Source organism: Oryctolagus cuniculus, chromosome 8 (assembly GCF_051225735.1).
Source record: "Oryctolagus cuniculus isolate XC-2025 breed Fujian yellow rabbit chromosome 8, ASM5122573v1, whole genome shotgun sequence".
In the NCBI taxonomy this organism is placed as follows: Eukaryota; Metazoa; Chordata; class Mammalia; order Lagomorpha; family Leporidae; genus Oryctolagus; species Oryctolagus cuniculus.
In genome coordinates, this window is record NC_142874.1 from 71920567 (window position 1) to 71948376 (window position 27810).

At 36.7% G+C, this 27810-nt stretch overlaps 1 protein-coding gene across 20 annotated transcripts in view; it reads right to left on the reverse strand.

Moving 5' to 3' along the window:
- BLTP1 (bridge-like lipid transfer protein family member 1) overlaps nt 1-27810 on the reverse strand; it is a 244321-nt gene that overhangs the window by 94547 nt on the left and 121964 nt on the right. For 17 of the 20 annotated variants that reach the window (XM_070047638.2, XM_070047636.2, XM_008267930.5 and 14 more), the window contains 16 exons: nt 25701-25771; nt 24589-24762; nt 22971-23091; nt 21137-21283; nt 20626-20753; nt 20095-20294; nt 15693-15890; nt 14801-15012; nt 12600-12751; nt 11999-12149; nt 11679-11831; nt 9879-10119; nt 7727-7869; nt 5084-5303; nt 4482-4640; nt 3174-3349 (listed from right to left, as the gene is read on the reverse strand). In XM_070047638.2, coding sequence (XP_069903739.2) covers nt 3174-3349; nt 4482-4640; nt 5084-5303; nt 7727-7869; nt 9879-10119; nt 11679-11831; nt 11999-12149; nt 12600-12751; nt 14801-15012; nt 15693-15890; nt 20095-20294; nt 20626-20753; nt 21137-21283; nt 22971-23091; nt 24589-24762; nt 25701-25771 — 2646 coding nt within the window. Of the gene's footprint in view, nt 1-3173; nt 3350-4481; nt 4641-5083; nt 5304-7726; nt 7870-9878; nt 10120-11678; nt 11832-11998; nt 12150-12599; nt 12752-14800; nt 15013-15692; nt 15891-20094; nt 20295-20625; nt 20754-21136; nt 21284-22970; nt 23092-24588; nt 24763-25700; nt 25772-27810 lie in introns of those variants that run through there. The other 3 variants (XM_089302561.1, XM_089302559.1, XM_089302560.1) reach the window with 2 other exon arrangements.

The following is a 27810-nucleotide window of genomic DNA, read 5'->3' on the forward strand; positions in this document are numbered from 1 at the left end:
GCTTTTTACTTGTTCTTCCACAGTACATTACCATAGAGTGAAGCAATAATGTCTTATATAATTGACTAATTTTGCTTAAAACAAAGATTCCTTGACCCTAAGTGTCTAAAAGTGCAAGGAAATAAAATTATGAATTAGTTGAAATCACCCTATCTCTTTAATTTAAAAAAGGCATGAATTCCCACTATTTCCATCTTTAAAAAAAGACACAATTAGTTTCACCAAATGGTCTATGATCCACTTCTTGTGTTAAAATAAAAACATTTATGTTATATTATGAACACCTGACCTATTTTAAAATGCTATCACTCAGCTCTAACAGTCATTTAATGCTTATTTTTGCAGGCAAATGCTCTACCACTAAGCTACAATCCCAACATTTATTTTCTAACAGAGAATATCCTCTACATATCAAACATGCTTACTGAAATGTTACACTAGCTAAATTTCTAGTTAATTGAATTTTGTAGTCTCTAAGAGCAAACCCAAACAGAAGCAGCCACATGTGTTCAATTCCAAGGCACTATCATCACTCCAACTATGTGCTCTCTACTGTGTGCTTGCTTTTCCTCCTGCCACATTCTAAATAGAGATGGAATCCAGCATTTTCTTGACCTGCTCCTCACTATACAATATCCTTTAATGATACTTTCCTGAAGCAATAAAAAAATCAAATCTAGGGGCCGGCACTGTGGTGTAGCAGGTAAAGCCACCGCCTGCAGTGTCGGCATCCCATATGGGCTGCAGTTCCAGTCCTGGCTGCTCCACTTCTGATCCAGCTCTCTTCTATGGCCTGGAGAAGCAGTAGAAGATGGCCCAAGTGCTTAGGCCTCTGCATCCATGTGGGAAACCCAGAAGAAGCTCCTGGCTCCTGACTTTGGATTGGCACAACTCCGGCCATTGTAGCCAACTGGCAAGTGAACCAGAGGATAGGAGACCTCTCTCTCCTTCTCTGCCTCTTGTCTCTCTGTATAACTCTTTCAAATAAATAAATCTTTAAAAACAAATCCTATCTAAATGGACAGTGACATTTTTGTGATGAGAACCAAGTCCATACTTTCTATTGTCCTGGATCATCTAATTTTGTTATACTTGAGAAGACAGGCCACTCTTGTAAAGGTCTGAAGGCCTTAGGGAGAAATTTAACTCTAGACTGAACTTCAGGGAGAAATTTTCTCTCCCTTACTTGCTTGGCATACTCTTTCTTGGATTTATTTTTATTCAGGTTTTCTCTTGCATCCCAATGAATAATTTATCCCTATTCAATGTCCAAACCATTCTTTATCTTTCCCAATCTTCTTCTTCTACATAAGCTCTCTGGTTAATCCTCCAGATCTAATACGATTGGCTTCTGACTGACTTTCTTCTTTTTATTTTCTATCCTGAATGGCTACAATGGCCATGCAAATGACAACCAACAGTTCAGCTGCAAAATTATGTGACTTCTGTGTCCCCCACAACCTTGCTTAAAGCCCATTTCAGCAACTTTCTAGATTCTATACTCATATTACATCTTTCTTGCTACATTACATTTTTCTTGCTACATCTGCTTGAGATCAATCTTCTACTTCTATAGCTGAGCTGCTAAGGACAATTAGAAAAAAAACCATATAATTGTATTCATTGAAATTTCAATACTAATCTAAAACCCTTAACTAAATCCTGCTGGGAGTTTATGGTGACCTAACTTTCCCACTCATTCCAACCTGTACACATGTCTAAATTACCTTTTATCCTTGTAATTGTTATTGTGTTATTTAATACTCATGTTCCTGATAAATTCTGGAGACTTGTACAGCATAGTGTAGCTCTCTAAAAATATGTATTGAATGCCAATAAAACAAAGAATTTTTTAAACAGGCCAAATAATTAAAAATTATTTCTTTTCCCATTCTCCTTTTTTAAAAATATGTAGGGGTCCCTGAAAACTACTTTAATGTATTAGAGAAAAAAAAAATCCCATGGAACTTTAAAACTGCCTGATCCATTTCTTAACATTGTATCACCTGCTTTTATAAGAAAAAACTGAAGCAATTTGCAAACTTACCTCCATCATTGTTTACTGGACTTAATGACTTTCCAAACTCTTACATCTACAGCATCTCTATAATTGACTCTAAATTCTGATACTTCTCATCTCTTTTCAAATCTTGCTCTACCCTAATCCTTCCTTCCTTTTTAGATCGTGATCTTCCTTGTTTCTCATAAATGCATACAGATGTTTGAGACTCATCCAACAAAAATGATACTTCTCAGGTGTCCCACTATCCCATTTGCCTTTTGGTCATTCAAAAAGTGTGCTTCAGAGGACTTCAGTCTTCTCTCTCTGCATGTAGTCAATTAAATAAGACCTGCACAGTAATTCCCTTCTACCTTTCAAAACCACAACTACAGGGCTGGCACTGTGGCACAGTAGGTTAAAGCCTTCAGCCTGTTACTACCAGCATCCCATATGGGCACCAGTTCAAGCCGCAGCTGCTCCTCTTGCTATCTATATCTAGCTCTCTGCTATGGCCTGGGAAAGCAGAAGATGGCCCAAGTGATTGGGCCCCTGCACCCACGTGGGAGACCCGAAGAAGCTCCTGGTTCCTGGCTTCAGATCACCTCAGCTCTGGCTGTTGATGACATTTGGGGAGTGAACCAGCAGATGGAAGATCTTTCTCCCTGTCTGTCTGTCTCTCTCTCTCTCTCTTTCTGTAACTCTACCTCTCAAATAAATGAATAAAATCTTAAAAAAAAAATAACAAAACCACAGTCACCTAAGCTTAGAGTCTCATTACCACTGTGTGAGTTATTTCAATACCTCATCTTTGGTCCCCAGTTTCTCCACTTCAATCCACTTATGCTGCTGCTTAGTACTTACATACATACAGTTTTAGATATTCTAATCCTCTTTTCTTAAGACTATATGTTTAAATTTAACTTTCTAGTCACATTACGTAGCCAATTTGTTACAAATAACAAATATGTTACTATATGAGACCCTTCTGATTAATGATCATCTGTAGATGATTCATTTGCATTTATAATTTATCCACGTACTTTTAAAAGGATCTTCCCATTTCAAAGGAAGGCTTTAGGCAGACAGGCAGAGAAAAAAAGATTTCCACCACAATTCCAAGGTGCATAACTGCTTGATGGTTCCATTTGCTTTGTACTATCTAAGGCCTCACCTGTGCATCAGCAAGCTGAACAGCAGGAAAACCTTGGTTTGCTTCTTCTACACCTGCCACATCATCTTGACTAGTGCTATGCTGAGAATGTGTCCCATCCAAAGTATTCTGGTCACTAGACAAGGCGGTGTTGAAATCTGAGGCTGAGGGTATTGTAGGAAGATTGGGTGCAACACCTAACAGAATAAATTACCAAGAATAAAAATGTAAATTATTGCGAAAAGAAATAACATAAGGGACCCAGCAAGGTAAACTTCTGAAGCCTGTATTAAAATCCCAAAAACAAATCATTTAAATTGAAAAAAAAAAAGAAAATCAGTGTTTCTAGGTTATTTTACAGACATATTAATGAAAAGTGAAATTAAACTATATATTCAGAAAACATAAGGTATCCTTATATATGCATTGAAACCAACAGTCTACAGAATGTGATGTCTGTTAGATCTGTAAAAAGCATTTCATGTCCCAGCAGCTTTGCACTGAGGAAGAGAGTTACAGATAGTAGCAGGTCAAAAGCCACAGATATCACAGAATCATATATATGCTTTCCTGACACAGAACATAAATGAAACGGCACTATTTTTTCCTTCTCTACTTCTTAAATCATTTAATTCCCCAGGCAAAGGAATCATGATAGAGGGGATCTGTCCCTTTCTGGTTCTCATGAAATTTAAACTATATACACTCTGCAATAGTGGAACTACAGTCAGAAAGGTGGAGGAGATAATATGAGCACCATCCTTCTACCTTTCTCAATTAAGAGCCAATGCTAAGACCCAGCATGCAGCTGGAATTAGATGCTACCCTTTGTACTTCTATCTAATCTTTCAAAATTAACAAATAACCTTCATTTGTCTCCCACCTTGAGGAAAGAAATTCTACTTTATTCCTCTTTGTATGCATTTAGATTTAGTTAAGTATTTGTTAAGTCATTAAGAGGTAAGAAGATAGTTACTATATCTCAGAGGAATCTGGATGAACTAATATATTTTCAGTATTATAGGAATATAATAATTATACTTTGTATTTTTTTCACTTGTCTCTTTTTGATGTTTTGAAACACACAATAGCCACATTAAATGGAAGTTTTAAACCCTTTACATCATATAGACAATTTCATATTTGACATATTTTCTTTCCACAGGAATACTGAGTGCTTACTACTCTCAACTGCAACATTATCAAAGGGTCAATTTCAACAAAACAGTAGTTAAAATGTTTGAGATTTTTAAAGCATCTTCTAGAAAATAAAATTTTGATATACCTATATATGCCTCTTTGGTAAGCAAAAGAGTATTAACGCAATACCTGTTGGAAGACTGTTGTGTCCTGATTTTGTAACAGGAGATTCTTGTACCACACTTCCTCGATTACCAACAGCATTTGACATCCAATTGTAGAAACTCACAGATGATGGTTCAGATAGCAAGGGATGTTCAGATAACATATCAGTGGCCACTGTGTTTCCTGAAAATAAAGTTTTACTGAGGATTTATTACATATGTACTAATGAGCATAAAATGTGATTTATATGTAAATATTTTTGAGAAGTAGATTAAACATCTTTCTTTGCAGAAGCATTCAAATTCTCATTCCATGATATTGCTATTTGTATATTATGGCAATAAGTTGTTATTTTTACTGTACAGTGGGGAATTCCATGTTGGCTGGTATACACGGCCCCCCACTCCCAATGCCTAGGTGGACATTAGTTACTGCCAGAATTTAAAAATTTAAAATAAAGACATGAAGACACTGAAAGTTACAACTGCTGCCCAAAATATTTTCTCAAAGATAAGGTATAATATGAAAGATTTATGAAACCCAAGTATATATCTAAAACTCAAATTCTACCTTCTGAATTTCCCCATAAAAATAAACTTAACAACTGTCAAAGCTAGAGGACGCACCTGTTCTCGTTAGGGAGCTGCTTTTTACAGCTGCAGTACTTCTCTGAGGAGTGCCTTCAAGGAGGTTGTGCAAGCTTGGGAAGCTTCCAGTCAGATAGCTGAGAAGGCTCTCCTTCCTTGGACTCTCCCTTACTGGCATCCCAGCACGTCCAACATGCACTGGAGAATCTGTGGCAGTGTCTCCACTAGTATAGCTCAGAGAATGATATGGATGAATGCCCTACAGAAGGAACAACACATGGCTCTCTCTTACGCATATAAAATTGACTGCTGAGAACTACAACTACTACTAATGTTGCTGTTATTGCTACTGATTCTGTATATTAATATAAAAACTGATGTCTACAAACACTATGGTGAATCTCAAAGTATGTAAAAATGTTTTGGAGCTTTATATTACAAAACACACACACTCATTTTAACCATGGGTCATTAATGACCTTCTAAATTTGAACAGGGAATCTGGTACCAAAATATAAAGATCATAGCACAACAGAATATCAGAAAGATCATGGAAAATAAAGCAAAGCTGATGCCTAAGGAGCAAGAGACAGAGCTCCAGAATATCAGAAAGTCATGGTTAGAACATCTGTGGAGATGCTAAAGAAAATCATGTGAATAACCAAAAGAAAAAATAAAGTAGTTTGAAAAAATTCTTTACATTATTTTACATTACTGTTTGTTTACTGAACTACTTTAAATACTGACACCCAGATACAATCTCCTTTACATAAACTATTCCCTCAATATTCTAAAATAAACAAATAAATGCATTGAAAATGATTTGTAGCATGACTGATATCAACTAAAATAAGGCTTCAGTCCTGCTAGAAACTAGAGATATAAAGTTGTCTACTTTCAGCAACCTTCTCTGGAGTTTTTTTTTTTATTAAAGATACTCCTAGACATCTACCTGGAAGAAAAGGAAGCTAGAGATTTTGGAATAAGAGCACAGAATGTAGGGGCAAAGGCTATCAGTGCTATGAAGCCTCTGAAGACTTAGCCCTTACTGGAAATCAGAAAAAAATCTGTATCTTTTTTGATCACTACTTACTATCCTCACTTAGATAGGGAAAGGTGAAGGGAAGGATATTGACATAGAAGGTTTAAAGAACACTTAGACTTATTAAATGCTTATTAAAAGCATGTTTCATATAATCTTACTTAAACCTTAACAAATTTTCCAAGGCAGATGTTATTACTGTCTTTTTTTTTTTTTTTTTTTTTTTGACAGGCAGAGTGGACAGTGAGAGAGAGAGAGACAGAGAGAAAGGTCTTCCTTTTTCTGTTGGTTCACCCCCCAGTAGCCGCTGCGACCAGCGTACCGCGCTGATCCAAAGGCAGGAGCCAGGTGCTTCTCCTGGTCTCCCATGCGGGTGCAGGGCCCAAGCACTTGGGCCATCCTCCACTGCACTCCCGGGCCACAGCAGAGAGCTGGACTGGAAGAGGAGCGAACGGGACAGAATCCAGCACCCCAACCGGGACTAGAACCCGATGTGACAGCGCCACAGGTGGAGGATTAGCCTATTGAGCCGCGGTGCCGGCCTTATAACTGTCTTATAAAAGAAGAATTAGTCAGATTATTAACTGTGTATTTGACATCTATTCCAATATTCTTAACAATATGCTATGCTTCCTAGTACTCTAATAGTAAATCTCTGTGTAACATTTGATTGTCTGGAGAGCTCTAAAATGCCAAGAGAAAAAAATTCTGGTAATTCTGTAATGAAAAATTAAAAACTACAAAATTTTGCACAACTGTTCTGATATTTCAGATTAAAATTTCAGATCAATTTAAAATATAGTACAAAAAAGACCATACAAACAAAAAGATGGGTGTTTGGCACAGCAGTTAAAAATTGCCTGGGATACCCACATCCCATATTAGAGTGCCTGGGTTTTAGTCCCCACTCCATTTCCAATTCAGCTTCCTATTTAAGGTACACTCTGGGAGACAGCAAATGATAGCTCAAGGACTTGGGCCTTGCTACCCATGCAGAAAATTTGGATGAGTTTTAGGCTCCTGGCTTTCGCCTGGTCTAGCCATGTCTGCTGCAGACATTTGGAGAGTGAACCTGCAAATGGAAGATGGTTTGATGCCTGGCTTCCCACTAACGTAGTTCATGGAGGGCTGAAATGATGTTCAAAAAATTTGTTTCCTGTCACTAATGTGGGAAACACGGACTGAGTTCCTGTCCTGGATCTGGCCTGGCCTGGGTTCAGCCTTTTGGTCATTTGGGGAGTGAACCAATGGATGGGAATGCTTGCTTGCTTTCTCTTTTTCAACTAAATAAAAAATAACTTTTTTTGGAAATCCAGATTAAACTATATACTGTAAATGCATTCAATAAAAGGCTTTTCATTAAAACAAGATTATAAGATTATCAACATTTTCAATATAAATTGTATTAAATATTACAGTGTAACGAGAACATTAAGTCCTGGCAGTTAAAGTCATTTTTATTTACTATTAACTAATGATGATATAATTTTTAAAGAATGTGTACACTAAAAGTCAATCAAATTGATTTCAAAATAAAAATACCATTTGACTAAGGGAGATTTGTAATATTTAAATTTGAGAGAATTTTAGATCTTCCCTGTAAGTCTGAGTAACTCTAATCAAAAACAGCAATAATATACCTTTATTTTTAATGCAGAGTCACTATGGGTATGAGTTTTAGAAAGTTTCCTCATTATCTCAGCACCAGTTACAGGTCCAGAGCTACCAGGTGGGGGCCTGTTAGCTGTTCCTTCTAGTAGCATTGTGTGTTCACTGACTGTGGCTGAAAGAGTTCAAAAGAATACATGAGCTATAGATTATCACACATTTTCTTTAAATATCCACCCCAGGGTTTCCTGTCATAACTACATTAAACTCATAATCCTTGACAATTAACTATAGAATTTGCTACAATATTTACTCTTTCATTTTTTTTTATTCTACTTCAACCTTCTAACTCATTCTCAAAAAAAGAGAAAACAGCTTCTATTCAATCATTCCCACATGCAATAAAAATGACACAGTGACCAAAAATCAATTTAACTAAGCTCAAAAAAGTATATAATTGTCATGTCATAGATTAACATAAGCATGTGCAGATAATTAGAAAGTAAATTCACTGTATTATTCTTTCAATTTTGTATCCAGTTGAAATTTTTTAAAAATAAAAAATAAACAAAATCCATCCCATCTTCACAACATATTTTATTAAAGATTAAAGAAAAAAACAAAGCTGAAGGAAGTATTTTATATATACATAGGTACATATATATCAATATTCTGAAAGGACAAATTTTTAGACTACTATACTTTCTAATGGAGCTTTCAGTAATTTTCAAAACATCTTAAATTAATTTTCATTAAATATTACATGTCATGATAATAATAAAAATTAACTGGGCTGGTGTTGTGGCACAGCAGGTTCAGCAGGTTAACCCACCATGTGCACCACCAGAGCCGATGTTGGAGCTCTGGTCTAAGCCCTGGCTGCTCTGCTTCCAATTCAGCTCCCGACTAATGTGTCTGAGAAGGTGGCAGAAGATGGCTCAAGCACTTGGACCCTTGCCACCCACATGGGAGACCTGAATGAAGTTACGGGCTCCTAGTTTCCACCTGGCAGAGCCCAGACCATTGCAGCCATTTGCTGAGTGAACCAGCAGATGGAAAATCTCTTTCTAGCTGTCTCTCCCTCTCTATGTGCCTTTCAAATAAATAAACTTTAAGATATAATAAATCTTTAAAATAAAAAAAAAAAACTTTGGCAAAGAATTAAGGTATGTTTGTAAATTTCTTTGTTTTTCTTTTTTCTTTTTCTTTTCCTTTTTTTTTTTTTTTCTTTTTTTGACAGGTAGAGTTAGACAGTGAAAGAGAGAGACAGAGAGAAAGGTCTTCCTTTGGTTCGGTCCCCAAATGGCCACTACGGCCGGTGCTGCGCTGATCTGAAGCCAGGAGCTAAGGTGCTTCTTCCTCGTCTCCCATGCAGGTGCAGGGGCCCAAGCACTCGGGCCATCCTCCACTGCCCTCCCGGGCCACTGCAGAGAGCTGGACTGGAAGAGGAACAACTGGGACTACAACCCGGTGCTCATATGGGATGCCGGCACCGCAGGTGGAGAATTAGCCAAGTGAGCCACGGTGCCGGCCCCATGTTTGTACATTTCAGAAACGCGTATCTATTATTTTTGTTCTGTCATAGCCATTCTGTTAACAGAGTTTTACACTCAGTGCAGGTCCCCAAATTTTTATAAATCAGGATCACACAGGCACCAGGTAAAAAGCCAAAAGCTCCTTTAAAATACTGTGGCATAAGGAAGATGACAATAAAACACAGACTTTAAAAAGAAGGCTTATATGTTTTATTCTAAACATTCTTGTTACACAAAGACATCATTTACTGGATATATCAGAAGCAGAAGACTATTGTTATTTGCCAAACTAAATTTATAAAATTAGATCAGCACAAAGATTTCAACATTATTATCATTTAGTTGGACTAACAGAAATCATACATAATTATGTCATGATATTTTCAAATTTGGAATACAAACTGCTAAATTTACTACAAGTACCCTTGTATTAAATGTGTAATCCTCAACTAAGAGAGTTGCTTATATTAATAACTTATTAATAACCATGGGAAATTAAAGGCTTTTGCTATCTTTTAAAGAAATGTGTTAGCATTATTAATGAAGATGCACATTTTGTAGGAAAACCTAAGTACTAAGTAATACTAAGTAAGAAAGTACCTGGACTGTCAGGGGTGAGAAAACACTCAACAGAGGCTTACAAAATTACCTGCATCAAACTCAAATTCTGCTCCATCAGCACTAGTATCACTTTGAAGACCACCTCCATTGTCCAGCCCAAGTCCATCTTCATGTTCATGGTCAACAGCTATTTGAGGTTTCAAGGGCTGAGCTGGTCGATGTAAGCTAACTCCTTTAAAGGCTGGTGTCACCACAATAAACTTCATCCACTGCCTTGCCAATGCAACTAAACCTTTCTTTAAAGTGACCAAAGCAGGAAGTCCATCACTCTGTAACAATAATGATATGGTTAGAAATAACTAAAGTAATAACAGTTACCATTTAAACGCTTTGTTTATTTAAATCTCATGCTCTCCATTTAGATATGAAGAAAGTAAAATTTAGACATTAAGGGACATTAAGTAATTTATCCAAATTTATCCCAAACATCAGGATTTCAATATAACTAAAGAACTTAATAATTTCTAAATATAACATTGTATCTTTCTATCATAAAATACAAATACAACAGCACCACATGAGTACATAAAGCACAAAGTTGGGGTTCTCATTAACAAGCATTTAGTCAGTTGAGTATTATTTTGCCCAAATGAACAATCAAAATTTTTGAGTAATTGGAATATTCAGTGAATCACGAGGAAACCAAATTATTCCCTTCAAAGATTAGGTAACTATCACCATTTTAACAAATCAAATATCTATAAATAAATATTGGTCATAGATGCATCTATAACTGCCTTGGAAGTCAAATATATCGTCTTCAATAATTATGTGGCTGATAATATATTTTATAACACGGCAGTGATTAAGAAAAAAAATTTTCATTATTTTCCTATTAAAGTCCTAAACTAAACAGAAACAATCTCTTCAACTTCTTTCCTACAACTCCACATGTTACAGAAATAGCTAATCTGATTAAACAGATTTGATTAAATACATTTACTTTCTGAGGAATCCCTTTCATTCCCAGACTCAAGTAAGGAGACCTATCTATGCTTCCTCCTCTTATGTGAAAAGCCTGTCAGACAGAGGATGAATCCAGGAAAATACCTGCCATTCTTCCTGTTCTGCCTTCTCTGCCTATTGTCAGAGGAGCAAGTTAGTACATTATAGCCCTTCCAGTCTTGAACTCACAGGGAAGAAGTAGAAACCACTATATCAGATTCAGATAAAGCATTTTTTCTCAAATTTATCACATAATAAAGATTCTTGACCTACTTGGCTAATGTTCTGACTGGCCATTGATAATACTGACAAAACTGTTCCGAATTACTAAGTACTCTTGCATACTGACCAGAACTTAGAGAAGGGAGATCCTCAAAGCTCTAGAATTCTAATCATGATGTGTTATCTGCTTTGTTAGGGGGCAGAAATAAATTTATTTTGTGAAATTATATATTCTGGTCTCAATCGCTAATTAAAGCTTAATAAACTTTTATGTGAAATTTGACCCTCATGATTACTCTATTTTTTGAAACTCTTTATACCTCTCATTTCTAAGATGTAACTGTTTTCTGGTTTTCCTACCTCTTCTCCCTTAATGCTCTGTGTATCTCTATCTATCCTCCCTACTTAATTTGTGCATTCTTCCAGATTCCAATTTCATTTAGACACATCATCCCTAGAATCTAACCTTTCATGTCCACAGCTTGTACTTACACCATAATGCTGGGAACTCTCAAAATATGAATCTAAGTACCTTCCTGTCTACTGTATTTCTAACGAAGTTTCCCCTTTGGACTTCCCACATGCATTTCAAACCCTGTAGGCCAGTGGTCTCTAAAGAATAGAGGTTTCTTTAAGGCTAACATATGGTTTCAGAACTCACCATCGTGGCATCATCAATGATGGAGTAATTTGCCTGGTGCAGGTAGTGGTGAAGTATATTACATAGTAAACATGAAGGATTTTCTTGGAGAAAGCGGGCAACTTTTGTAAGTCTATTGTACTTACTTCTTAGGGGAAAATGTACACTTTTATTCTGAAACCAAGCAAGAACAACAGATTAAATGATAGGTATAAAATACCCTACAAATAAAAGACATCTAGCAATTAAGAACTTACAAGTCTAATATTTTCTAAAACTGGTTAACAAGGAATCATTTTTAATAAGAGATTTATGTTTCCCTGTATTATTGAAAGACATACCTCTAATGCTTCTGTCATTATGCATCCCATAACAGCACAAATTCTCAAGGTTCCCTCAGTTTCTAATTTGTTTAAGGATGATTTAAGTTGATCAATGGGAACAAGCCATGCACCAACAGCTGGAGTTGCAGTACTTAAAAGATTCAGTTGCCTTTTAAAATAAATTATGAATCACAAAGACAAGTGATCAAAATTGTCAAACAATTTCCCATATCTACCATATTCACTTAATTTTATTTGGACAGAATTATTTTCTTTTCCTTATGACCACTGGTAAATTATGAAATATAACTAAGAAAGAAAAAAAAAGCATAAAGAAAAAAAAAGAGGAAAAAAAGCTTGTCAGAGGTAAAAAGGATAAACAAAAGCCTAAGGCAGGGTGACATGGGAAAAACAAAACTAAAGTATTAGGAAAGAAAATTTTGTATTTACCAAGGTGAGAACACTGTTTACAGAAAGTATAATGTAGAAAAGATGAAACAAGTGGCAAAACTAATACTAAGTATATCAGAAAAATAATTCAGAAATATATGAAACAGAAATGTATACTATTTTAAATGAAGAGTAAACAACAAGCCGGAGTACTATAAAAACTTTTTACCTAGAAAATGCATGTGTAGGAGATCTAACATTGGTGGGGGCTGCAAAACTAAACCAAATTTCTTTAATGGTTAACTTCATGCTACATGAATCTGGAGGTGGAGGCATGAGAGGTAAATCTTTTTTCAAATCATCAGATTCAACTCCTTCATCCTTTACAAAACATAATGAAAAAACTGATTAATGGACAGCCCTTTGAAACTACTAACACAAAACCTTTCTATTAGATCAAGTTTTATATACAACACCTTTATAAATACCAGGCAAAGTAAACTTTACCTAGCCTAGTCTTTCCTGATTTGAGAAACAGCTACAGATCACTGATGCTCCAAGAACAAGCTGAAAAAATCCTGCACTATAAACCATAAATCAACAGGCTTTGATTGGTTACTTAACTCAATCACATTGTTTAGGGATGTTGAGCTGTTACCTTCCCAAAAGAAAAGTGAGAGAAAGTGGTCCTGTGACTTGGCAGAGCTCCTGTAATTATTAAGTTGGAGAATGGGTTATAGAATTAAGGTCTCTGCTTTCTACTGCAATATGCTTCCCATTCCATAAAAAATATTTTTTATTTATTTTTGAGAAGTACAGAGAGTACAAAACTCCCATCTGACGGTTTACTCCTCAAATGCCCACAGCAGCTAAATCTGGGCTGGGCAGAAGCTGGGAAGTCAATTCAGGTCTCCCACATGGATAGCAGGAACCCAATTATTTGAACCATTACCATTTCCTTCTGGGGCCTGGAGTCAGGAGCCAGAGATCAAACTCAGGAATTCTGATATGGGACATAGGAATCTTTTTTGTTAAAGATTTATTTATTTATTTACTTGAAAGTCAGAGCTACAGAGAGAGAGAGAGAGAGAGAGAGAGAGAGAGAGAGATCTTCCATCAGTTTCTTAACCACTAGGTTAAATCATCACCTCCCCATTCCATTTTAACAGAATGTTACAAGTTCCAAATATAGAGCCATAAAAAAATACTACTGAACAATAAATTCATAATACTTTATAACAAAACAATCTTAATTATATGCTAGTAATCTGATAAGCATTGAGAAACAGGATATTTTTTAAATATGCACAGCTCTTCAGAGTTCAGGGAGGTAAGTAACATAATATCAAAGAAACAGAGCTGCTAGATTTGATAAACCATGGCTCAGAGCCACCCCCAGCCCCCTTGCTTCTCCTGCTCTGTCTGTGTCCTACTCTCCTAGCTTTGTGCCTGGGGAGCCGAGCCATGAGACCGTGGGACTGGCAGCGCCGGGGGTAGGGCTGGGCTGGAGTAAAGTCTTATGTGCAAGGTACTGAGTTAATTCTTTCGTATTTATTGTCTCCTCAATCTTCACATCTCTATGAAGTTAATATCATTACCACACTTATGTTAAAGGTGAGGAAACTTAGGAGAAAGTAGCTTGCTCAGAGTCACCTGTGGGTGGTACAACTTTCCTACAAACTAGAATTTTAAGTATTTTTTGTTATTGCTGTTACTGTACACATCATGAAACTAAGCCATAATAAAAATAATGAGTTGAATACAAGGTACTATTCAGAATTCTAACTGAAATAAGTAAAAACTAAAAAAAAATTTAAATTTACATGAAAAGTTATGAACAAACTACTTAAAAATAATTTTTGCTAAAATCCTGTTTTTCTTAAATTCCAGTAATTGATTGATTCAGCAAATACATATTAAGTATATAATATGAACAAGCTATCATGCTAAATACTATGATATATAAATATATATGTATATATGTGTGTGTGTGTCTATAAAACATTTCCGAAATAATACTCTAGTATTAATATATTTACCAACATGCTTTTACTAACATTTAAGCAGATATCATAAATCTAAAGTAGGGAAACACAAGCAACTATACTCCAGAAATTAAATTTGAATTGAGGGCCTGGAGTTGTAGCAAAGTGGGCCCAAGTGTTCAGGCCCCTGTAATCCATTTGGAAAAACCCTGATGAAGCTTTTGACTCCTGGCTTCAGCCTGGCCCAGCACTTGCCACTATAGCCAACTAGGGAGTGAACCAGTGGATGGAAGCTCTTTCTCCGTCTCTACCTCTCTCTCTCTCTAACTCTTGACTTTCAAAATAAATTAATAAGTCTTTAAAAATTAATAAATAATTTTGAATTGAGTCTATAGTAGTCTATGCCATTTTCTCACAGTTTTAGTATTACTAGAAATTCACCAACTTGCTCATCTGAAACGGAATTTCCATTTAAGTCTGAAGAAGGACTTGTCCGGTCACATGGAAGATTATCATCAGAGACATCAGTATTATAACCACTGCCAGTTGGAGAATCAGAAGAATTATTGGATGTCAGCACTCCACCCCTCTCTGTGGCACTAGCTTTGCCCATAATTCCAAAACTATTATATAAAACAGCACCAGACTGTCGTCCTCCTATAAAAACAAAATAATTTATTCATTAAAAAAGGGAATTTCAATGTTGTACTCTATCATATCCATATAAAATTTTAGAGATTTTTTTTTACCAACTATTTGCATTTATATATAAAGTAGGTAAGTAAATTATTAGGAGAATAAATAATAGTAATTACTGGTACTACAGTAGTTACTGTATTATATATGACTAAAGCTAAAAGACTTAATGTACAATTTAACCTTCTTGTTTTAAAATATTACCCCAATAATATGTAAGAAACAAATAAAGTTGTAAGTTTGTATTTTTCACTGAATAAAATATTTACAATGTCAACATTCTATACAGCAAAGTTCTATTAGTCAAAGACAATTCTGACAAATGTAAATGTTTATAACTAGTTTTATATTTTATTTGGGGATGTTTTTCTAGGTCACCAATTGCTTGATTCAGGCATTGGGATTCGGTACAACTGGCTGCTCTACTTACTTTTGGATAACACAATGGAGGAAAAGCTCCATTTATGCAATTGGAATGGGATACCTATTTCTGGTATATAATCCCAGGTACCACATTTTCTGCTTTATGTTATTCACCCAAGTTATTCTAAGTCACAATTATTTAAAACATTTCACCATTGTGAGACTGGTTCATATTGCCCTGTGTAAGCAGAATTCAACAGCAACAACAAAATGTTTACCTTTTATGGTTAAATTTTCAAGTCCACATTCAAACATAATCCAGCCCCATTTTTCTTGGCTAGGGCCTATTCGAGTTACATCTGGAACAGCTTGCTGGTCTGTTTCATCCACAAAAGTAAATTCATCCAACTCCTCAAGAGTAAATAAAACTTTGGACTTCTCAAAAGGGATGGCAGTAATGGCACAGGTTCCAATGTCTATTGTCAAGAGAGAGCCAAATGACCATTTGAAAGACAAAAGTTGACATTTTAAAAATCAAACATTTGGCAAGTGGTTGTCTTAAAAGATATCTTAATATTCTGTCAAAAAGATGGGGAAATAAAACAAACAAATAAACCAAATGTAAAATAATACTCTGCAAGATATAGAAGATTCATAATTCACAAATAATTGCTCAAAGGTAGTATCAATTCATTTTGAAAGATTAAAGTACTCTAAAATGTAAAGTTAAAAAGTTCCTGAATAATTCAGCTTCATGATAAGACAGTTTTAAATACCTTTAATCATTTTACAAAACAAAAAATTTATCTTAATTACCCATTCTTGGGATAAATATTATTTTATAAGAAAATTGTAGCTTTTTCTAAGACAGCTTTGTTCTAATAGATTGTATATACCTACATTTTATCATGAGATACTCGTATGATTCCACTGCTATCAAGTTGCAATATGAAAGCTAACACCTGAGTACCTCGGAGGAGTTTTTATTATGCCTTCTTTTTTTCCTTTTTCTCTTTCTCTGATTATAGCTAACAAACACAGAAATGCGAAAAGAATATTTTTAAAATGCCTAAATTTAAGTTGTTGACATTTGAAGTAAATTGCCCTCCAGTCCATTAGAGATCATTTTGAAACCCAGCTTTGGTTTTCTTTTTTTCTTTTTTTTAGTACAGATTTATGTATTTATTTGAAAGGCAGAGATACAGAGAGGAGAGAGAAAGACAGAGATCCTCCATCTGCTGCTTCACTCCCCAAATCGCCGCAACAGCCAGGGCTGAGCCAGGCAGAAACCAGGAGTCAAGAGTTTCCTCCAGGTCTCCCCCTCTGGGTGCAGGGTCCCAAGTACTTGAGATATCCTCCACTGTTTTCCCAGGTGCATTAGCAGGAAGCTGGATAGGAAGTGGAACAGCCAGGACTGGAACTGGCACCCATTAACCGGCCCCTCAGCTTTGGTTCTCATTTTTCATGTATAGGATACCATGATAATCTCCTCAGGTCATTCTCCTAGGAATTTACCCAAATGGAAAGAAATCAGTATATGAAAGAATTATCTGTACCCCTATGTTCATAGCAGCACAATTTACAATAGCTAAGATATGGAATCAACCCAGATGTCCATCAACTGTTGACTGTATTAAGAAACTATGGTATATGTATACTATGGGTATACTCAGCTGTAAAAAAAAAAAAAAAAAAAAAAAAAAAAAGTCTCTCTTTGAAACAAGATGATAGCAACCAGAAATCATTATACTTGGTGAAATAAGCCAGTCCCAAAAAGACAGATATCCCTCATCCAATGTAACTAATAGAATACCTGAAATGTAATGTATTGGAGTAAAATAGATCTTGAGAATAGATGATTATTTATAAACCTTGTCTCTCCCACTGAAGAACAATGTTTTGTTTTGTTTTGTCACCTCTCTCTTCATACTATTTGTTGAACTCCTTTATTTAGAGTAGGGTTAACTTTACAATCATTAAGTACACTGAAAACAGAACACTATAAAAATTAAGAATGGGAATTCGAGGAGGAGGAGAAAGGGTCAGAATGTGGGCAAGAAGGAGGGTAGGGAGGAGTTCCACTATGTTCCTAAATCTGTGTATCTCCAATTCCAATCCAGCTCCCTGCTAATGTGCCTGGGAAAGCAGCAGAAAATGGCCCAAGGGCTACCCACGTGGGAGATCCAGAAGAACCACCTGGCTCCTGGCTTTGGTCTGGCCTAGCCATTTAGGGAGTAAAGCATCAGATAGAAGATCTGTCTGTCTCTCCCTCTCTCTCTCTGTACTGTGCTTTCAAATAAATAAAAAATAAATCTGAAAAACAAAAACAGTTCAATAGCTATGTAAATATAATATTCTATCATAAGAAAATAACATTCTTTCTATTTTGATTTGCAAGTCTTGTTCAGAGAGTAAGCATTCACTTTTTTTCCTATAATTTTCTCATTCTTTAACTTTTTATATTATTCTTTAACCCCATTAGCTTCTTCTGATGCACAGTATCACACGAGGATTTCACTGGATTTTCACTTAAATTTCTTGAGCAGGTAATATATTCACATAGAACAAAGTTACAAAATTATTAAAAACCAAGCCTCTACCACCACAGATGACATCTATATCCCCTCCCCCTTTTTAACAAATGCCTAAGATTACCGAGTATCTAATATACATATAGGCAAAGACATTTACATTTATTCTGAATTTTTATGCAAATGCAAACTTAGGAATTTTATTGGGAGTTTTGTCCTTGATAAAGTTTTATCTGGATCACATGCCTTCCAAAATTATCTAAGGCACAGGTTACAGACTGTATAGTATTCACGTGAAAACTGGTCACTGGTACAAACTACAGAAAGAGAAGTGTTTTCTTTTATTGTTTTTTACTCAAGTTACTGTATTTTATATCAGGTAACAATAAAATGTCTTTTGAAATCCTCAGGTCAAATGCTTTGGTCTCATAACAAAGATGGCAAAATAAACCTTGAAGAAAGTCACAGCTCCTATACAAACCCGAAATACACACAAGAATCACATCCTTCAGAAGCTACAGAATATCAGCATAATGAGCAAATTTAAGGAACTCATTTGTTCTTTCAGGTCTGATCAGCTGTCCCACACAGATATCTCAGCATACTAAAGACCAATAAATCCAACTTTTTCTGGACTAAATCTCTGATAATGTGAAATCATTTAAGGTTTTAAATGAGAATATGATATGAATAGGGCTCAAAATACTGAAATGATATATAACATCTATATATTTGACAGACAGACTAATGGGGGGAAGAGTGGAGATAGCTTGAGGGGGCAAGGGGGAAGGAGATACGGTGGGGAAAGAGATATCTTTCAGACACAGATTCACTCCCCAAATGGCCACAATGGCCAAGACTGGGCCAGGAACCCAGAACCCCATCCAGGTCTCCCATGTGGGTGGCAGGGCCCCAAGTACTTGAGCCATCCTCTGCTGCTTCCCCAGATGCATTAGCAGAAAGCTGGATCAGAACTGGAGCAGCCAGGATTTGAACTAGTGCCCCTATATGGATACCAGTGTTCCAAGTGGCAGCTTAACTCACTGCACCACAATGCCAGCCCCTCTTCTTTTCTCTTTGACTTCAACAGGGACTTTTAACAGGAATGTCTGCCACTTGTAATAAGACTAAGCTATCTGGTTTTGATTTATATTGTAATTAATTGTTTTTAATAAAGTTTACAATTTTTTAATAAGAAGAAAAACTACATGGGGCTGGCGCAGTGGGTTAAAGCTCTGGTCTGAAGTGCCAGCATCCCATATGGGCACTGGTTCTAGTCCCAGCTGCTCCTCTTCCGATCCAGCTCTCTGCTATGGCCAGGGATAGCATTAGAGGATGGCCCAAGTGCTTTGGCCCCTTCACCCACGTGGGAGACCCAGAGGAAGCTCCTGGCTCCTGGCTTCAGGTCGATGCAGTTCCAGCCGTTGTGGCCATCTGGGAAGTGAACCAGCAGATGGAATATCTCTCTCTGTCTCTGCTTCTCTCTATAACTCTTTAAAATAAATATTAAAAAGAAGAAGAAGAAGAAAAACTACAAAGATTCATGCAGATAGCATGAAGAAAGCACATAGTGGACAGAAGTAGTTTCTAATTTAGTCATACCACTAACTTTCATACCAACTTCAACCAAGTTCACTTCTACTCTGAACAGATCGTAAGAAATAATACCATTTGTGGGACCGGCGCTGTGGCACAGTGGGTTAAAGCCCTGGCCTGATGCGCCGGAATCCCATATGGGAGCCGGTTCTAGTCCTGGCTGTTCCTCTTCCTATTCAGCTCTCTGCTATGGCCTGGGATAGCAGTGGAAGATGGCCCAAGTCCTTGGGTCCCTGCGCCCGCTCGGGAGATCCATAAGAAGCTCCTGGCTTTGGATGGGCACAGTTCCGGCCGTTCCGGCCACTTGGGGAGTGAACCGGTGGATTGAAGACACCTCTCTCTGTCTCTACCTCTCTCTGTAACTCTGTCCTTCAAATAAATAAAATAAATCTTTAAAAAAAAAAAAGAATACCATTTGTTTACTGTATGTAGAAACATCTCTTTCTTATAAAGTACTCATATTGTCCAATATACAAAGGAAAAACTCATGTTCTCTTCAGCAAAATCTTCCATTTATATATGCCAAAACCCCACGTTTGTTGTAGAATCCCACCTGTTGTGTCAAGACCCCTGAGCTGCCCATGAACTCGATGAATGTTTAACTTGGCTGCAATTTCTTTGCCTTTTTCTGCTCCAGCATTTGATCTGAGGGACCCAGAAGACTGAGGCTGCATCTTAGTGGCATGAACATACTTATCAAAATTTGATGTTCTACCAGGTTCTGCATTATTTGAAGTCTCTTCAACCACACCTCTATGAAAAAAGAAAACAGGGTGTAATGGTAACATTTTAATGATATAGTTCAGTAAAGAGTTAACTAGATGCTTTACTTTTTTAGAACCTACCACACTACTTTAATTCACCAATTAATTATAAATTCTTCAATGTTTACTAAAAATTATGAATAAAAATAGCACAGGCTTTTAAAAACATACTAAATGAATCCGTAGAGTAAGATTTAAGTTCCCAAAACAAGCTTACGTTTTAACATTACAATGATCAAAGATGTATTAAAAAGATCATCAAGGACTGCTTTAGTACCTTGTAAGATTAGCATGGCTCAAATTAATGAAGTCTTCCTTACCTGTTCATACGAACTTGGGTAGCAATTCTGTCAAAACACAAAGCCACTAGAGAAACATGAGTCACACTTCTACTAGGAGCTGTAGTTGGAGATTCTTCCACTGAGGCTTGTAACAAGCATAGGTTTACCTAATATATAAAATGTCACAAATTCCAGAATTGAAAAGTAAAAACTTATCTCCAAAGTGTAAAATATGTAGAAAATTAAAAACTTCCATTAAGAATGACCTATCTAAGAGTGATGAAGGCAAGGTTTATAAACACAAACTCTCAAAATGATGATAATTTTTTATTGGATGGGTGTGGAATGTTTTATGGAATATTACCCAAGATTTTAGCTAACTATTTATATTACATTAAAGCTATATTAGATCATCAAAAGAATAAATAAATGAATAAAATGTTTTCACTATTGCAAAGTATTCCATTATTCATTTTGGTAAATGCAAAGGATAAAAACCAACAAAATGTTCTCCTCTTACATGAAAATTTTTTAAATATTAAATGTTTACCTTTGGTATGCTGACATTAGCTTGAAGACCTTTAATTGTTACATTATCTTGCTTCATTGTAAAATTTGTCTGTGCTTGTCCTTGCGTAGTCGCTCCTATAGTAGGGGGCTCAGTTTTTGTTCCTCGAACATCTTGTTTGGAAGATAACTTAGAAATATTAAAAACAGAAATATTTCACAGACCTTCCATAATTGTCACATCATCCACAACAGCTACTTCTTTATTCACTGTGCCCATTAGTGTGCCAAATGTCATCTGGTTTAACATCCCATCTTAAAATCCAGACCTTGGAAAAGCTAGGAGATAGACTGGTACCTTCAATGTTGACAAAAGTAATACATATTAAAGTGAAATCAGTCTATAGAGAAACAAACAGAAAAAAATGGTAATAGTATTGTTAGGCCTTTTTTAGGATCATAGAATTCTACTGACTTGAAAGCAGACTTGGTTTCTGATCATTGGCCTCTTATTTGCTGGAAATATTAAACAAAAAACTTTTTTTTCTGTTTTCTTCTACCTTAATTATCTATCACATGAAAGGTCAATATATAATGACAAACTGGTTCACTAAAAAGCATCAGCTTCTGGAACAGTGCTGTGGTGCAACAGGTTAAGCTGTTGCCTGCAACACTGACATCCTCTGTGAGTGCCAGTTTGAACCCCAAGTGTTCCACTCTCTATCCAGCTCCCTGCTAACCTACTAATGTGCCTGGAAAAGCAGCAGAGGATGGCCCAACTGCTTGGGCCCCTGCCAACTCACATAAGAGACCCAGATAGAGTTCCAAGCTCCTGGCTTCAGCCTGGCCCTGTCCCGGCTGTTGTGGCCATTTGGAAGCGAATCAACAGATAGAAGATTTCTCTATATAGCTCTCTCTCTTGTAACTATGTCTTTCACACAAATAAATGATCTTAAAAAACAAAAAAATCGGCCGGCGCCGTGGCTCACTAGGCTAATCCTCCGCCTAGCAGCGCCGGCACACCGGGTTCTAGTCCCGGTCGGGGCACCGGATTCTGTCCCGGTTGCCCCTCTTCCAGGCCAGCCCTCTGCTGTGGCCAGGGAGTGCAGTGGAGGATGGCCCAGGTGCTTGGGCCCTGCACCCCATGGGAGACCAGGAAAAGCACCTGGCTCCTGGCTCCTGCCATCGGATCAATGCGGTGCGCTGGCTGCAGCGCGCTGGCCGCGGCGGCCATTAGAGGGTGAACCAACGGCAAAGGAAGACCTTTCTCTCTGTCTCTCTCTCTCACTGTCCACTCTGCCTGTCAAAAAAAAAAAAAAAAAAAAAAATCAGCCTCCCTTTTACCTCTCTTCTGGTCCTTAGTCCAAATATGTTCCAGATAGTTTTGAAAGTCAAATGGAAAAATCGCCAAACACCAGCATATGGCTTAAGCAACTAGCTTAATGACTAGAACTGCAACATAAGCAGAATACCATACAATAGGTAGTGATTTGAATTACTGATGTGAACAAGAATAACCTCAAAAATAACATTAAGATACAAGTCGTCTAAATATAGAAGAAAGTTTTTTTAAAAATGAGCTGCTTCAATTTCTTAGAAATTAAGTCATGGTCACTCAATTATGCCCATGCTAATTAGAAAATGGGTGACACTAAGTTACTTTTGAATTAAAAAGAAAAAAAAAACTACAATTACAAAACAAATATTTTTACTGCTATTTCATTCATGTTAGAGTATATATGCTATCTTTAATGGCACCAATGACCTAGAAAGGCTTTTTGAACATGTCCATGTATTCTAACTTACTTACTAATAAAATTTTGATACATTCAAGTTTTTCACAGTTTGCTATTACACTGAATTAAAAAAATTCTTACATTTTCTGAGAAGGTGGTCTTGCTATTTTGGACTGCTTCCCTGAGGACTTTGGCATGAAGATCATCCACAATTGCAGCTGGATGTCGTGTACTAGCACAGTGAACCATTGCTTCAATATACCTGAGGGAAGAAAAAAAAGAGTAAAGGAAAAATCTAAGTGTCACTTAATTCTATGACCTAGTTTATCTAAACAGTGAAACTTAGCATCAAGTCAATATTTACAATTCTTCAAATTGAGAATGCCTAAACCACATTTTTTAAAAGATTTATTTATTTATATGAAAGGCAGAGTTACAGAGAAAGAGGGTGAAAGAGACAGAGAGAATCTCCAATCCACAGGTTCGTTCCCCAGATGGCTGCAGTAGCCATGACTGGGCCAGGCCAAAGCCAGGAACCAGGAGCCAGGAGCCAGGAACTTCTTCCAGGACTCCCACTTGGGTGGCAGGGGCCCAAGTACTTGGGCCATCTTCCACTGCTTTTCCCAGGATATTAGCAGGGATCTGGAACAGTTGAGGTGCAAATAGGCACCCATATGGAATGCGAACATTGGAGGCAATGGCTTTACCTGCTGTGCCACAAGGCTTGCCCCTATATCACATTTTTAGACATTATACAAGGGAAATATTTCTGACATTTTTATCCATACCATTAACACCCTCACTCCAAGAAAAAGCATTCCAGGGATTAGGCAACGCTCTTTTCTTTTACAATCTCCTGAATATGATTTCCTATGTTTTTCACTTGTGAGACATCTCATGGGAATCTTAACAATATATCAGAAAATTATATACCTTTGAAGCAAAATGAAGACTCTCATGAAAATCGCTTCCCAGTGAACCTCCTATCTTCCCAACTCCTTCAGCACTCTGTTTTCCACATAACTTTGCATTCCATTGTGTTCCACTGTGGCTTATATTCAAGTTAGTATCTATTTCCCCATTCTCCCTTCATTAAGTAGACAACAGTGAGAATAAAATAAGAACATAAAGGGGCCCAGGGGCCTGGCACCATGGCATAGTAGGTTAAGCCTCTGCCTAAGGTGCTGGCACCTGATATAGATACTGGTTCTAGTCCTGGGAGCTTAACTTCTGATCCAGCTCTCTGCTAATGTACCTTGGAAAACAGTGGAAGATGACCCAAGATCTTGGGCCCTTTCACCCAAGTGGGAGACCCAGAAGAAATTCCTGGCTCCTGCCTTCAGATCGGCACTGCTCTGGCCATTGTGGCCATTTGGGGAGTGAACCAGAAGATGGAAGACCTCTTTCTCCCTCTCTCTGTAACTCTGCCTCTCAAGTAAATAAAATAAATCTTCAAAAAAAAAAAAAAAAAAAAAAGAAAATGAAACAAAATAGTTAATTCCTGAGTATATAATCATTTTATGCTCATTATGCCAAAGCCAAAAATAGAATGTCAATTCTATCTCAAAATTATTATATTATTGCAATATTATTAGTTAGGATGAAAATTAAAAAAGGATACTGAAACATAGGCCTCTTTAAATGTACCTTCATTTTTAGTCAATCAAAATAGATATCATCAACAATCTCCTGTAAGAAATGTCATACCATATGTACCATTTTATAAAGTAACAACTATATTTTTAGACAAAATTAATACCTGTCTAAAGCTTCAGCCACCAGGGGAGTCAGAACAATATCAACGGTTCCTTTTACTTCAACTATGGCTGTCGTTCTGGTCTGGGAGACTGGTTGATCCAGGGTCCACTCTTCCGTTAATGTTTCATCATCAGTGTTGTCAACAACTTTCTTTTCCAAAGGGGTATATGGGGTACTATACAATTTAGCAAGCAAAGCATATATTGAAAAGATCATAAACAGAAAGAAAAATTAGTGCTGCCTTAACATGAGTGCATATTTAAACTATATTTCTTTCAACTAAAAATGTCATGGAATTGGAATTGATATTTTTTGTCCGAAATATTTTTCAATGGCCAAATGAGCCATCAAAATATAAACTGATCAAAGATGGCTGATACATCAACTAAAGAAAAAAATTTTGATACATTTACTCAATGACTTGTTCCAACATATGAAAAACACAAAACTGGCTTTATTAGTACCATACTTAGACATTTCAAGTTATAATTTGCAAAGTATGCTTAGTAAAAATACTCTGACTGCATATATATGTAGCTAAAGCCATATCAAAGAGCTATATTATGTTGGGCAATTTATTTTTTTTTATTTTATTTTTATTTTTTAGCTTTTATTTAATGAATATAAATTTCCAAAGTACAGCTCATGGATTACAATGGCTTCCTCCCCTGGGCAATTTATTCTTAAAAGTCTATACTCAGTCTATACTAAAGAATGACTATTGCCAAGAATAAACTCTGCCTATCTCATAATCAAGAATGGCTGATTTTCAAACTTTAAAAGTGTCTGGTTTTGGGGCCGACACTGTGGAATATTGGGTAAGGCCACCGCCTTCAGTGCCAGCATCCCATATGGGCACCAGTTCAAGACCCAGCTGCTCCACTTCCGATCCAGCTCCATGCTATGACCTGAGAAAGTAGTGGAAGATGGCCGAAGTGCTTGGGCTCCTGCACCTGCATCTGGATCAGCACAGCTCTGGCCGTTGTGGCCATCTGGGGAACGAACTAGCAAATGGAAGACTTTCTCTCTCTCTGCCTCTACCTTTACCTCTCTGTAACTCTGCCTTTCAAATAAATAAATCTTAAAAAAAAATAGTGTATGATTTTTACTTACTTTGAGGTTGGTCCTGAAAATTGCATGCCTCTGTCCAGCAAAGAATTAGCTGTGAGCCCTTGTTTGATAACCTAGGATAACATAAAATATTTCAATTTAGAATTTTAATTTTAAGTATTTCTCCAATTTATGATATCAACCAATATTGCAAATTATCTTATAATCAGAATTTCACTATTCAAGTCAAATATATAACAGGCAAATTGAAAAAAATCACAGAAGCTATTCAATTGGCAATTTCAGCAGTTTAGTGAGGGTTAAGGAACAAGAGTAAAAGAATACAACTAAAATCTAAAACCAAGTATTTCAGATGCCTTTCTTCCAGAGTTCCTTTTCAAAATTAGCTCTTCCCAAGAAAACTTTAATCTTTTCCTAATACAATCAACTATAAAGTAGCACAGAAACCCAAAGAAACATTACATTGAAGAAGAATCTAGGATAACAAAGGATAAAATGATAAACATGACAACCTAAACTGAATCCTTATAAATGCTACTCAGTTATTTAGGTTCTAAGGTTTTCTTACTTCCTATGTTCTACTTTTGAAGTTGCATAAAAAGATATGAATTCCTTGACCTACTCTCTCCAGAAACTAGAGTAATTTGCCTAACTGAACTAGAAATTACTTAATACCAAAATAGCTTTATCCTCTCAGGTACTATTGTGCATAACGATTACCATCTGGTTTTATAGCAGAAAATTCACATACCTATGTATTTCAACATGGAATAAAAAGAAGATTTTCTAACCTCAGCATGGGTAATTTATCTTGGGCAAGATAAGAAACAGGGAAAACCTTAAAACCAAAACTTTGCAACTGTCTCTAATGTTTCTTCTTCTTTTAATACCTATTACTCACAGTTTATCTCTGCAAAAATATTCAACTCCATTTATCACACATCTATCTCCAGTAACTACTAACAATTTTTAATCCAAGCCCATCATCTCTGATATATACAGCAACAGCCTCCTAAGTCATCACCTCATTTCCTTCATTGCTTAATGATAATTCCACCCCACTTAAGAGGCAAAAGTACATGAGCTTATATCACTTTTCCTTTAATTTCCCAACAGTTCCCCACAGAAATTAAACTCTGAACTCCTGAAGCCATGAATGATCTGACCTTTACTGAGGTCTCTAGCCTCATCATCAACAAGTCTCTCCAATATTTCTTAAGCTCATTGGCCTCTTTCCCACTTCAGGGTTGCAGGAACACTATGTTCTTTGCCTGGAATGCAGCATCTTGAGAACCTCCCATCCCCAGTTCCTCCCCATCCTTCAGGTTTTAGTTTAAATATTACCTCCTCAGAAGTCCCAAAACAATACAATAGCCAGGTCCCTCCTCTGCTATTCTCTACCCCAACATCTTTAGATTATCTTCCTAATTCTCTTCTCAACTTGCAACCATATACTTATCTATTTATTGCCTGTCTCTCTCTTTTTTTTTTTTTTTTTTTTTTTTTTTGACAGGCAGAGTGGACAGTGAGAGAGAGAGACAGAGAGAAAGGTCTTCCTTTTGCCGTTGGTTCACCCTCCAATGGCCGCCGCGGCCGGCGCACTGCGGCCGGCGCACCGCGCTGATCCGATGGCAGGAGCCAGGAGCCAGGTGCTTTTCCTGGTCTCCCATGGGGTGCAGGGCCCAAGCACCTGGGCCATCCTCCACTGCACTCCCTGGCCACAGCAGAGGGCTGGCCTGGAAGAGGGGCAACCGGGACAGAATCCGGCGCCCCGACCGGGACTAGAACCCGGTGTGCCGGCGCCGCTAGGCGGAGGATTAGCCTAGTGAGCCGCGGCGCCGGCCGCCTATCTCTTTCTTATAGGTTTTAAGCTCCAAGTTTGTTTCCTTCACCGCTTTTTATCAAATGCCTGGCACAGAGCAGTATATAGTAAATATCTAAATTATGAATGATTAAAGAGATTAACATTAAGACACTTCAAATAAGTGTATTTATGTATGGGTTCTATATACTACATAAAATTACTAAATAATTATTAATCAGTTCTATAAGAGTGTATACACTTAATTTTACTCTTCAATATAAAAAGTTTTTCTTACAATTTATCTTTTTAATAGAGTTTTCATGTTGGCTATTATCGCAAAATTTATTT